Source organism: Colletotrichum fructicola (assembly GCF_000319635.2).
Source record: "Colletotrichum fructicola Nara gc5 chromosome Unknown KSG_Nara_v1_contig10, whole genome shotgun sequence".
In the NCBI taxonomy this organism is placed as follows: domain Eukaryota; kingdom Fungi; phylum Ascomycota; class Sordariomycetes; order Glomerellales; family Glomerellaceae; genus Colletotrichum; species Colletotrichum fructicola.
Window position 1 is genome coordinate 3,194,733 of NW_027094060.1, and position 12,395 is coordinate 3,207,127.

The 12,395-nt window shown below is 49.3% G+C and overlaps 4 protein-coding genes across 4 annotated transcripts; 3 read left to right on the plus strand and 1 right to left on the minus strand.

Moving 5' to 3' along the window:
• Positions 1 to 749: 749 nt before the first annotated feature.
• Positions 750 to 1,946, plus strand: CGGC5_v016435 (uncharacterized protein; the record flags this gene model as incomplete). Its single annotated transcript, XM_066153517.1, has 1 exon — positions 750 to 1,946. The coding sequence occupies one exon, from the start codon at positions 750 to 752 to the stop codon at positions 1,944 to 1,946; it is 1,197 nt and encodes a 398-aa protein (XP_066007305.1).
• Positions 1,947 to 5,065: 3,119 nt separating this feature from the next.
• On the plus strand, positions 5,066 to 6,300 carry CGGC5_v016436 (uncharacterized protein; the record flags this gene model as incomplete). Its single annotated transcript, XM_032019891.1, has 5 exons — positions 5,066 to 5,417; positions 5,470 to 5,519; positions 5,570 to 5,979; positions 6,038 to 6,105; positions 6,155 to 6,300. The coding sequence occupies 5 exons, from the start codon at positions 5,066 to 5,068 to the stop codon at positions 6,298 to 6,300; spliced, it is 1,026 nt and encodes a 341-aa protein (XP_031893499.1).
• A 184-nt stretch (positions 6,301 to 6,484) lies between these two features.
• Positions 6,485 to 7,228, minus strand: CGGC5_v016437 (uncharacterized protein; the record flags this gene model as incomplete). Its single annotated transcript, XM_032020005.1, has 1 exon — positions 6,485 to 7,228. One exon carries the CDS (start codon positions 7,226 to 7,228, stop codon positions 6,485 to 6,487), a length of 744 nt encoding a protein of 247 aa, XP_031893245.1.
• A 2,400-nt stretch (positions 7,229 to 9,628) lies between these two features.
• easA-1 (Chanoclavine-I aldehyde reductase easA) lies at positions 9,629 to 10,810 on the plus strand (the record flags this gene model as incomplete). Its single annotated transcript, XM_032020119.1, has 1 exon — positions 9,629 to 10,810. The coding sequence occupies one exon, from the start codon at positions 9,629 to 9,631 to the stop codon at positions 10,808 to 10,810; it is 1,182 nt and encodes a 393-aa protein (XP_031893246.1).
• Between the last annotated feature and the right edge of the window lie 1,585 nt (positions 10,811 to 12,395).

A 12,395-nucleotide genomic window follows, 5' to 3' on the forward strand; every position in this document is an offset into this window, starting at 1 on the left:
AAGGCAAGTCTATGTTTGTAGAAGGCAATTCGACAGTCTTCCTGAGTGTCCATGGACTGATTCAATTTGCATTTCTACGAAGGGTCTCGAGTAGGTGATTTCAATCCGTGTCGACTCTTAGCGTAGATATCAAGCTGAAGAACGAGATATCGCCTGGGTGCCAGTCCTTGATGGTCATGAATGATCTCATCAAGTTCCAGCTTGTATCCGGGCAGGCAGGCAATCTCGACCTGCGGCGAAGCACACCATTTGAGATCTTCCCCTACAGTGAGGGGCAGGCAGCAGTGCGTCTTGACACCTAGTTGAATCAGGATAGGTCAACCTACTGGGTTGGTGGTCAGCAAGCATCTGGAGAGCTCAATCCAATCCTACACGGCTCAGTGAGACACCACGTACATATGAAATTTCGGTGAAGTGCCACATTGCCAGACGTCACTTCTGACTTCAGCTGATGAGAGCCTTGTGAGCCTTCCTGTGATGTCAACGAAACTAGCACTTTACGTAGGGCAGGATGTCTGCCGAAACACCATCTTCAACCGCCACGAGCCTCATTAACCTCCCGGCTTTCCTTGTCTGACTCTTAGCCTCACCTTCCTGCACACAACTTGTCGGGGGCTCTAAAACGGATGCCTCGCTGCATCAATTCTTAACAGCTGAAAATTCCTTTTTCAAGTTTCCCCCCAACCCTACCTGGAAGGCTTGTTATTTTCATCACCAGCAAGTCTCATCTCAGTACGACGCAAGACGCCATGGGAACTCAGCCTCAATCAAGACTGGCCATTGCCGTCATTATCTTGTCGTTCCAAGCGCTCCTGGGTGCATCTCAGTATCTCCTGAGTATTCAATATCACCGGAATCAGAGATTTCTCCTTGGGCCTGCTTTCCTCCAGTCTCTGGGATTTCCGATATTCGTTGCCGTCTTGGGAATTATCCTCATAGCTGTCATGTTCAACGGCGAAGATCCTAAGAAATGCGAGCCTAAGGAATGCATGGCCAAGGCTAACAAGGCGTGCATTGACGATGACATCGGCGGACTTGGCATTCGTCTTGCTGCCTGGGCACAACTTGGAGTCTTACTCTTCCTGGCACTGATTGGAACCTTCCACACCAAAACGACGGGAATCAAGGAGGTTGCCGCTAGCCTCACCATTACACATCTCTCACTGGTCATCGCGCTTCTCGTCAATCTAAAGGGCCTCGAGGCGACTGACGCCATCCTTGGCTCCATGATTCTTGACTCCCAGAATAGCGCACTTTCCATTCCATTAGTAACAAAGACAACCTTAGCAGCCCGGTGGCAGGTGTGGACTATTGTGCCCTGCCAAGCATTTGGGTTAGCAGTCATTGGGTTTTTGGTTCACAGATTCCACCAGAACCAGTTCCACGTCTGTTGCCAGTCAGACTGTGTATCAGTTGTATGGTGGGGCCGACTTAGAACAAAAGAAGACGGCACTTCAGGCTGGGAGCAAGCGGCCTTCTGGGTATACTACGCCTGTAGAGTTTTGAGCGTCGCCCAGAGTGCGTACCAAGCTCTCGTGGACACTTATGCGTTCCATAACGCGGAAAACAACGACGACCCGGTGGCAAGCAAAACTTTTCATCCACTATCTAATAGTTATTCACGTCTTACGAGGTTCTTTCGCAAACTTTTAAGAATCCACGGGCATACATGGAAGTTTGTCGATTACCCGACGACTTTATCGCTTACGTTTCTCGTGAGCGGAGTCTTTGCAGTGGCATCCATGGCTGCAGCGGAGGCTGCGTTGAAGAAAGGCAGTCTTGGTACGCAGAGCAATGAATTCAAGACCGGTCAAATCATCGCCATGGTGGTTGCCGTCACCGGTATCATAGTAGGAGTTTGGAGGTTCGTCCGTCTGTTGCCGAGGTCTGACCAAACCGGTAGACGGCATGAAGGGGCGTGGAGATGTTGGCCCCTCCCTACGTAATTCGTAATACTATTACATTTCAGGGCGTTTTTCGGAAGATCCATTCATAATATACAAGTTGCAACGTTGAATCTTCCGTGATCTTTAGGAGCTGCTGCATGCTGGGCCGTGTAGTGAAATTTCTCATACAGTCAACAAGAAGCGGCAAACGAGCTATATCACCACGGTGTGAAGTGCTGTACATAATAATACATTAACTCATGTAAGCTGGCCGAGAGCAATGATGTTGTATATTGAGTGGTCGTGATGACACAGGCTAGTTAGCAAATTGAAGTTTTGAGCATCGAGATGATGCATTCGAGGTTCCGCTCTCGGATAATGAAACGATGTGAATGATAGCCCTTGCAGGCCTGTACAACTCATTTTTCAAACTTGCCAAAAGCTGGTGAGATCATGAGAGAGCAAGGGCTTTCGGGGAGTAGCAAGAGTATCAGCTGCTAAGACTCACCTCCAGCGTCTTACCCAAGTTAACAGCCCATGTTCCCCCTACTTACGCCCTCTCAAGTTCGGCGTTTAATATTTCCAGCTATTCTCCCAACCAATTTGTGCGCAACAGACATAGATAGTCATTTCAACCAGGCTTGCACAACAACACTATTCAAGACTTTCGCCTAACTTATTAGTTCAACTTACAAAAGACGCCATTTTGGGCCGGTGTTAGCTTTGTGCAGGCAGGCTCTTGTAATTCCGAAGTGAGACTGTTACGAGGTCCGTTGAGTTGATACCGTGGAAAGGACCAAGGGGCCTTGAACGGCGGATCAGGGAGGTCATAGACTCCAGTCACCGTCTGTTTCTGAAACTTTTGCCCATTAAGTTGCCCATTAACAGACCAGACAACCCACCCGGGCGGCTAGCCTCTCCAAAGAAAATTATTATTTCTCAAAAGGTGGCTATAGTGTAAATCTCCGTAAGACTGCACAAGGGCCAGTTCCCAATGGTGTTGGCAGAGAATCTTGGTATCTCGGTGGACACTTCCAACTAGCTATGGAGCTACCAATATTACGGTCCAGAAATGTTGTCGTTTTCCAGAAGACAAAGAAAAAAAGAACATTCAATGTTGTGTCTTGTTATCACCTCTCTTCGTCGCCTCTATTATCGCCGCCGTCGTATATCATTACTATCCGTCTAGATACTTAATAAAAGTCTAATAAAAACGCCAAACTAGCTAGAAAAGAGCCTCTCAGCAAACATTCGCCACCCTTGATTGGTGTTTTGGGATTGCCACAATCTGTCAGAGGTGTCGAGAGATCAGGTCTACTCCCCCTGTGGCGATCCGTTCGTATCCCTCTAGATGGAACCTCATCAGTGGCCGGCCGGTCGACTCGTAGCGTTTCACAAGTACACTTTTATATTTTAGTACAACTGGTATGCCATTAGACTGCGAGTGGAAAGATTGAGGACTCCTGAGTGCACCTTGGCAAAGATTCGAAACGAACCCAAATGGGGGCCCACATGCTCTCCAAACTCGCCCGGGGCTCACAAGGGTACATAGAGTAATGGTTTTTGATTTCAAAGCACACAGCTACGTGTTTCTAGCACGCAGGGTACATAGGAGACATTCCTCACTAAGGTTCTCCTCAAGATCACCTTGCGAAGCCACCTTTAGGGGTCGAGTTATACCCTTCATTCAAAGCAAGAATCTGGAGATGCCGTCATCGGAGCGGTCTTGAGGGCGGAATTATCTTAATCACGAAGCCCGTCGTGGTTAAGCAATGAGGGAAACAACCTACTTCATCATGCGAGAATCGGTCGTCAAAGGGCAAAGATCAAAACCTTGATTGGAGAAGTGATACCGCGGAGAAAACCTTTCACAAGCGGGGGGGGGAGACTACAGTCACGAGAGCGTCATGATGCGGTTATAGCTTAAATGTAACGGATATTTGGGCTGCGTACCAACACTGATCGCTCCGACTTCGCGGAGCCAAATGCCGGTCCTGGATGTCAGGTACCGAAAGGGGCATGCCATATCCCCATAAGTAATGTACTGACAATCCTCTTTGCATCAAGATCCGCCGCTGCAGATCTCTTGGTCGCTTATGATTTCTTTTATAATATCTGGTCTGCCTTGAAATCGGATGGAGAATCTTGGAATGAACCGTTAGGTAGGGAACTCAGTCACATAGTCTGGACATCAGATGATATCATTATCATCGCCGGTTCGCAACATCATAATATGGACGGGTCTTGCAACCCTTCCCCAACCTTTGAAATTCGTCAAGGCATTGCATCGGACAGATAATACCAAACAATCCGCATAACTTGTAACAACGCCATACACCCAGAGGCACCATGCGGCCCTCTAGCCGGCGGGAGACTCGGGACGTCCGGAGACAGGGGAAGGCACTAGATGGTGAATCTGCGGGAGCGATGTGAACAATATGCGTAGGGCGGACCATAAAATAGACTAATCGTCCGAAAATCCCGAGTCCGAACCAGTGGAACCATGTCCCCATACATTTTTAAGACGGAGGCTATGAGCAGCGAAACTCGAACTTCTTGGCCAAAACTCCCTCGAGCGACTCGAGTACGTCGTCATTGAACCCCTGACAAGCTAGACCCTTGTTCATCGCCGTGCCAAACAGCCCCCAAAGTCCGAACTCCTGGGTCGCAACGGCCTTTTTTAACTTTTTACTCTCCGTCTCCTGCGAACCCCCTCAAGACACCACACCATCTTTTTTCTCTTGGGGGTGTCAGCTTTGTTGCACTGCGCCGCCCGCCTTTAGACTTTAGTCCCTAAAACATCAGACTGCGATCATGCCAAACACGACAACGAGTCAGAAATGGGAGCAGAAATCGTCGCAAGTGTACGGACAGATGCAGTCTGAAGTTTTGAACTCTATCTTCAGATGGCATGGGATAAGGCACGACACTATCGGAGGCTTCCGTCGGGTTGACATATATCTTGGCCGTAAGGCCGCGATGATAATCATGGTTTGAACAGTTCATCACTTTCACTCTGACAACACGGTCTCAACTCTCTTTTTCGCTTCTTCCTTGCACATTCCTTTCTATTGCGCAGTGCCGGCCACTTGCTCTTTCTGCATCCGTTCGTTTCAAGGCCAAGAGTCTTTAATCAATCTACATTCTCTAGAGTTTCCCGAGACCTATAAAGAAACAAAATGAAGCCCACTTTCATTACCCTCGTTGGCCTGTTGGCCTCATCTGTTGCTGCTGGACCAGTTCCCGCCGAATTTGGCTCTGGCTTGTCGGTCAGAGGTAACGGTGGAAATGGAAACACTGGCAAGCAGTCTGGGGCCAAAGGTGGCAACAAAGGCGGCAACCAGGCCGGCGGTGCCAACAACAGCACGGCTAACGCCGGCGGTGCTACTGGGGGTGCTACTGGCGGCGCCGCGAAGGCGGGCAACACTACAGCGCTCGTCTTGCCTGATGGTCGTATCAAGCAAGATGCCACGCCTGAAAACTTCAACGTACTGGAGAGCGTTTTCAAGAGTGCCGTCGTCAAAGGAGATGGTAAGTGAGATGCAAATGAAAGTTCAGAGCTGGGAGCTCATACGTGCAATAGGCCTTGTTTTCAGCGACGTCATCACTTTCCCTCAAGTAGAACCGTCTTTGGTAAGCCCTCGGATCTGGAGTCGCCCGGGAATCGTACTCACACTTTCTAGTTTGACAAGTCAACCAACACCAAGGCCTTTGCCATTAACATCGATGACAAGTCCGTCTTCATCCCGAAGGGTGGCGAGGCACAGTCCAACATCCGCCGCGCCGATCTCCTGCCCAGTATCCGTTCGCAGTTGAACGATGTGGCTGTTACCGGTGTTCGCACTATGCATTTCTCTATCCAGCGCGATGCGACCAAGCCTCTCAACGTGACTCACGACTATCAAGTAATGAACTTGGAGTCCAAGGACTTTAGCTTCCACCAGTTTGATGTCCGCACCGGAGCTGAGAACGGTAACGATATCGCCATCTTCGGCAACTCCAAGGCCACTGCCAAACCTCAGAAGATCTTCTCTACACCTTTCGGCGAGGGAAAGTTTGAGAACTTTGCTATCAAGATGGATTTCACTGCCAAGTATGTTTCATTTAAGTTTACTGCGATATGGGGGTGAGGGCTAACTCATTTGTACTAGCACCATGCAAGTCTTCCACAGCACCGGCACCGACCCCCTCAAGCAGGTTACGGAGCCTGTTCAGAACGGTTAGTGGCTTTGTGTTAAAAAGGATTGGCACCAAGCTGACTTCAATAGACATGGCCGGCCTTGGAGAGTACCACTTTTCTCTGCAGAAGAACCCTGTTGGAACGGCTGCTCAGCCGACCGGTATCAAGGAAGCAATTATTTTTGGTGGTATCTTCATGGAAGACTCTACCAATGGACAGGTCACTCTTCAGTAGATGCAGCTAGTGTAAGATCCTGTGATGGAACATCGACCAAGGCACATGTGGCAAGCTTCTATTTCGGAATTGGTTGTATGAGATACTCACTGGTGGTACTGCTAAGACATAATACAGCCATTTCTGGAATTATGTCCTCGGCACTGAACACGCAGTTGCAATTAAGTAAGGTACAGTGTTTTAATCAGACAGCCCACTCGTCATCATCATCATTCTTTTCCCAGGAGTCCCAGTCCCAGTCGTTGTCCCAGTCCCAGTCGTTGTCCCAGTCCCAGTCGTTGTCCCAGTCCCAGTCGTTATCCCAGTCCCAGTCGTTGTCCCAGTCCCAGTCGTTGTCCCAGTCCCAGTCGTTATCCCAGTCCCAGTCGTTGTTATTTGACTCCTTTCCACCTCCACACTGGAGCTTGCCTTCGTCATCGACCCAGAAACTGTCTTTACCGAAGGTCGACGTGCCCAGAATTATTTTGGACTCTGCGTCCTTTCCGTCCTTGCCCTTGCAATGACACTTAAGGAAAGGCGTGAACGAGGTCATGCCCCTCCCATCATCCCCAACCACACATTTGGAGCACTTATCCTTGACTGTGCTTCCACCCTTTTTTCCGGCTTCAACCTCCTCGAAAAATGTGTCATAGCTGATACACTGGTCAAGGTTGACCCACGTGGGCTCCGTGAACTCTCCCTTTTTGTTCTTGCAGCACGCCTCAAAAAAGTGGTCGCCATTGTAAGGGCCGTATTTGCCCTTGTACGTGCGAGCCTTGACACAACGGCCGTCCAGGATATCGAGACGTGTTCCGGAGCGATTGGGAAATTCGTCGAGTCTTTCAAGACATCTTTTCGGGTCCTTAGAGGGAGGCAGGTAACCGGATGGTGGGTCACCGGCAAGAGCAACGGCGGCGACAGCCAGAAGAACGAAAGCTTGTGTGCGCATTTTGGTTGCTGGTTGTTGTTTGCTTGATGAGAGTAGTGTCTGGTGAGGGTGGGCAGATTTTAATTAAAGTAGAGCTTTTCGAATGAAGAGCTGGTTTGTCTGGACTATTTTTGCTGAGTGGCCTGCCGACAATGTTGTGTTGCTAAGTCCGATGAGACAAGTACGAAAGAAAAGTCTGGGAATGCGGAAGATTTTCAGTCTAATATATCCTGCTGTGAGGCTTCGGAGACACGAAGGTACAAACAAGACTATACCAAAGAAAAAGAGGTTAACTATTGTTGAGCGAATCTATGGGCGATTGCAGTGCCAACCAGGTTGAAGTGTAGTTAACCTCTTTGCCTTTGACTGGGCGACAGGCCCGCTTGGCCTACCGTTTTGGTTGTTGGCATCAGTCGAAACCGGAAAGTTGCTACTATCAAGGAACAGTTTTCAGACATTGTCGAAAACAAGCAATATGCAATGTGATGCAACCCATTATTGTCACTACCAATATTCTGATCACTGATCAAGACCATGTTAGAGGAAGTTTTCGAAGACGAATTTTGACAAACTCATGTGCATGTCAGGCATCAAAGCTGCCGGGCGTTCAGCTGTTCGAAAAAATACTCGAAGTCTATATGGACGGGCTAGAAAGGTCGCCAAGAACCAGGATAGCCGCAAAGTACAATTTAAGTTGCCTAATCTCCTTGAAATAAAAAGAGCAAACTATAATTCCGAGAGCTCTTTTCGATCTTTATAAAGATCCAGCACTATGTCAAGTCACGATCCCTCAGTTGTGCCATCAAGGGCGCAGGAAGCCTCGGAGACCAACCTTGCGAAGGCGTCACAAGTAAGTTACGATAGGGAAACTACCCAATTCAATCTTGAACATTGTTATTCATCGCGGCTTCAAAAGCGTCCCCCGGCAGGCATAAAAACAAATCCCTTCCTAGGGGATGCTTCTTTGCCCTTGCCTGGTTTGCGAGGAGATTGTATGTCAGACACTCCTATGATGCCATACTACATGAGTGATTGTCCTCAAGAGTGTAGAGCCTGTGATATCAAAAACACGATCCACAACTATTTGATGAACAACTCCCATCTGGCAAACCCGAGTTTATGGAGATCCAGACGTAAGTTCTCCTTGTCGCATCCCTTGTAACTGCAACTCGACTGGATGCCAACATCGTGATGTCTAAGGGCTTTGATGCATAACGTCTGGCTTGCTATCAGGGTTAAGTTCATGGTTTTGAGCGGAAAAGAAAAACACAATACCCCGGCACCTAACCGAGTCGCCTTCAGACTTCGCCTTAATGCACGCCCTAGATGGCAAACTTGCACGGCAAAGCCCGATCCCGCTTGGCAGCACGCCCTACCATGCTCCCTGAGGCCCGTCAATGGCCCAAACAAGAAGCAAATTGATACCAACAACGGCTAAATCTCATGTTTTCATTCAAGGGTGTGTCCGGTATGCTGCCTGAGCGTAGGCTCCATTTGATGGTGTCTGGGGGCAGAGCGCAGCAGCCTAAAACTAAAGCTTGTAGTGGACCAAGTTGAAACATTGAAAACTCCCACAATTTTCTCTGATATTGAAGTGAGGTAGATGGAATTCACTTGGCAACTGTCAGACGCATTCGTCCTTGACCAATTCTCCTTCCCGGTGGCTCGATCCACATGGCCGAACCCGACTCCGCCGGCCCGGAGCGAAAGCCGGAATGCTAAGGCGGCATCCTGTTCCAGGTGTGCGGGGCCTTTAGAGTCGACCGTTTGCGAAAACGAGAATGCCCCTCCCGATACTCCCCGGGCTTCAAGCTTCGTCTTTAGAGCAATTGCGATAGAGTTAATAGTCCTTGCTATTTTCGACTGCAAATTGCGGCCAATCTTGTTCCAACCTTCGCGGCGACTGATGCCAAGCAGCGGCACATCGTATTCTTCTCAAATGGTGGGTTCTTACGCCGTAGGGTCATCTTGCGTTAAAAACCTGCTCTGCCCACTATTCCGCACCGTTCCGCTTTGTTCCGCTGTCTAATCCCCGGGGTTATGAGTCGTGACTGCACAGAAATGGGTAGCTAATCGCCGAATCACCTAGTGGGCTGATTGCTTACCAAGGCGAAAATGCCATTCTGCGTCATTGTCTTTTTGTAATCGAGTTCCACGCCTTTCCCGCGTACCCCGAATGCCGACTAGCTTGATGCATGTTGCAAATACCTCGCGGATGAATTGGCTCTATATATAAGTGCCTCGCATCTTCTTTCAGTTGACTGCTTGAGCGCACTCCCGAGTATACAACTTACATTTACCAGAGCGATTCATTCTCCATCGGTCATTGGCGTAATTGCAATCCACGCAGAACTTTTCGGGCAAGAAACTTGACTTCGGACCCACCCACTTGGTTCAAGCACTATCACCGACACCATCACGATGTCTACCGCCAACATTTCGGAGAGCAAGCTGTTCCAGCCTCTCAAGCTGGGAAACTCACAGCTCAACCACCGCATAGCCATGGCTCCTCTGACTCGCTACCGCAACGATAAGAACCATGTAGCGATGCCATTCGTCCCTAGATACTACGGCGAGCGTGCCTCAACTCCGGGAACTTTGATCATCTCCGAGGCTACTGGTGTGTCGATGCAGGATACCGGAGTCCCAGCAGGCCCGGCTTTCGTGACGGATGAGCAGGTCGAGGCCTGGAGAAAAGTCATTGCCGCGGTTCACGAGCAAAAGTCAGTGTGGTTCCAACAAATCTGGGGCCAAGGTCGAGCAGCAGACCCCGAATACCAGAAGGCACGCGGTTTCAAGTACAGGTCGTCCAGCGCAGTCCCCATGGAGCCGGGCGCTGCTGTTCCTGAGGCGATGACGGAGGAAGAGATTTTGGAATTCATCCAAGACTTTGTCGCAACTGCCAAGAGAGTGATTGCGGCTGGAGGTGACGGAATCGAGATTCACTCGGCTCACGGCTACTTGTTGGATCAGTTCCTTTCGGATTCGGTCAACAAGCGTACCGACAAGTGGGGTGGATCTATCGAGAACCGATCTCGCCTCACTCTCGAGGTAACGAAGGCTGTCGTTGAGGCGATTGGCGCTGAGAAGGTGGGCATTCGTCTCTCCCCCTACGCCTCCTTCCAGGGCGCAGAGTCATCAAATGTCCACGAACAATACGGCTACCTCGTTGGTGAGCTGAAGAAGATGAACGTCCCCTTTGCCTACTTGTCTCTGGTTGAGGCTCGTGGCGACCCGGCAAAACTGCTGGTGCCCAGCCAGGATCCTTCTATCGAGCAACAGACCCTCGACTTCATTCTGGATATTTGGGATAACTTGTCTCCCGTGATTGTCGCTGGAGGCTACACACCTGAGACAGCGGCGAAGGCCCTGGAGACACACTACGCGAAATGGGACGTCATCGTTGCTTTTGGTAGAAGCTTCTTGGCCAACCCTGACTTCGTCTACCGCGCGCAGCATGGTATTTCTCTCAACAACTACCACCGGCAGTCCTTCTACATCAAGGGCTCAGAAATTGGATACAACGATTACCCATTCTCGTCGGAGTGGATTGACGCCCGGAGGGAATGGGCCATTAAGAACCTCGAATCGAACTACAAATAGACATTGCATTGGGAAAGCGTTCATTGGGGACGGGTAAAATTGAAACCCACAAATATTTGGTATTATATTAGACAAGCGGGAATGAAGACTTACGACTTATCAATACTAGAAAAAGAAGAAGACTAGTATATATCAATGACATGCCTCACGAGTTTTGTTCGGAATGACAACAGTCTGATTATTTATCTCCTGCTTGGTCAGTACTTTAACACCAAGTTCCACGAAATCATTTCCAACAGCAATTATTTGATTCAAGGTGCTTGCCGTACATTAAGTTTTGGCTGTTGCAGATACTCGCTGTGCATGCTGCGTAACTACGCACGGTGTTACAATTAGATAGAATGAAATCGCAATTAAATAGATCTTTCAGGGCCAAGATTCAACCTCGTAGAACATGGGAACACCACAGCCACGACGAAGATCATAGACTTGATCCCGATGCTCAATAATGCTTCCCTACATGGGTTTTGCTATTCGGGCGGATACTTCCAATTTACCGGGCGGACTACTACTTGAAGCTCTTGCTTGAGTTGTAGCTATACGACTATTGTTATGATTATTTTCGTCGTTATTATCCTCGTCTTCATCGTCTCCGTCTTCATCATTATCGTCTTCGTCGTCGTCGTTATTATCGCTGTTCCTCATTCTGTCTTCAAATTTTATCGTTACCGTTATTCTGTTATTCCACCCGCCCCGATACTGCATATGTGGAAAGTAGTATTAGTAGAGAATAAAGCTATGCTAGCTGACCAACATGGGCCTTCGCAGTGACATTTGCTACATTATTAATATCTTTCAGAGATTGCAATGTTCAACCACAGACTGGTAGAAACTCGATCATTGAGGAACGATTTTGCAAGTCTCTTCGAACTCATCTAGGGCATTCCAAAGAGCAGCCTGAAAGATAGGAGCATGAAACAACTGGCCTGGATATGTCTCTTAGCTTGCAAATCGCAGCATCAGCAGAGCCATGGCAATGGCGGCATGTAATACTGTAGCGCAAGACCGAAGCATAAGCAACAAGTGATAAAATAAACCCGATGGACGCTTTCCTAAATTATGCCGCTGGATGAGGTGTCGATTAGTCTAGAACTCGACCAGAACGTTATCAACAGCCACAGTGAGGCAATGTGGCGTAGGCGAATTTTGACATTTCCGGCCTCGAACGTTGCTGCTACGGCCGGCGGCGCGCACCCGCATGTCTCTTATCAGGGTGAACCATGTTGTGTGCTTAACGCTCTACATAGGTGCTTTCCACATGTACCTCCGTACACGTTCGATACACATTGTTGGAGACCGACACTCTGTACTCTCTGTACTCTCGTGCTCCTTAAGCCATAATCTGCCGATGGTGAAGGAATTATTGTCAAAGGCACGCGGCTGGTGGAAGTTGGTGTGGTTGTCCTTTGGCCGCAGAGGCTGAACTTGCGCCGGCGGCCACGGCTTATCACGCGTGCTAGCTAGCAGCATCGCCGGGGGACGACCACCCAAAAGGCCGGAAATCAGGTAACCTTGCCCGGCTCCCGTGGGCGGGCGGCACCATGATTGCTCGGCTGATGCTCCCTTGGAATGGGGGTTCAAGTGG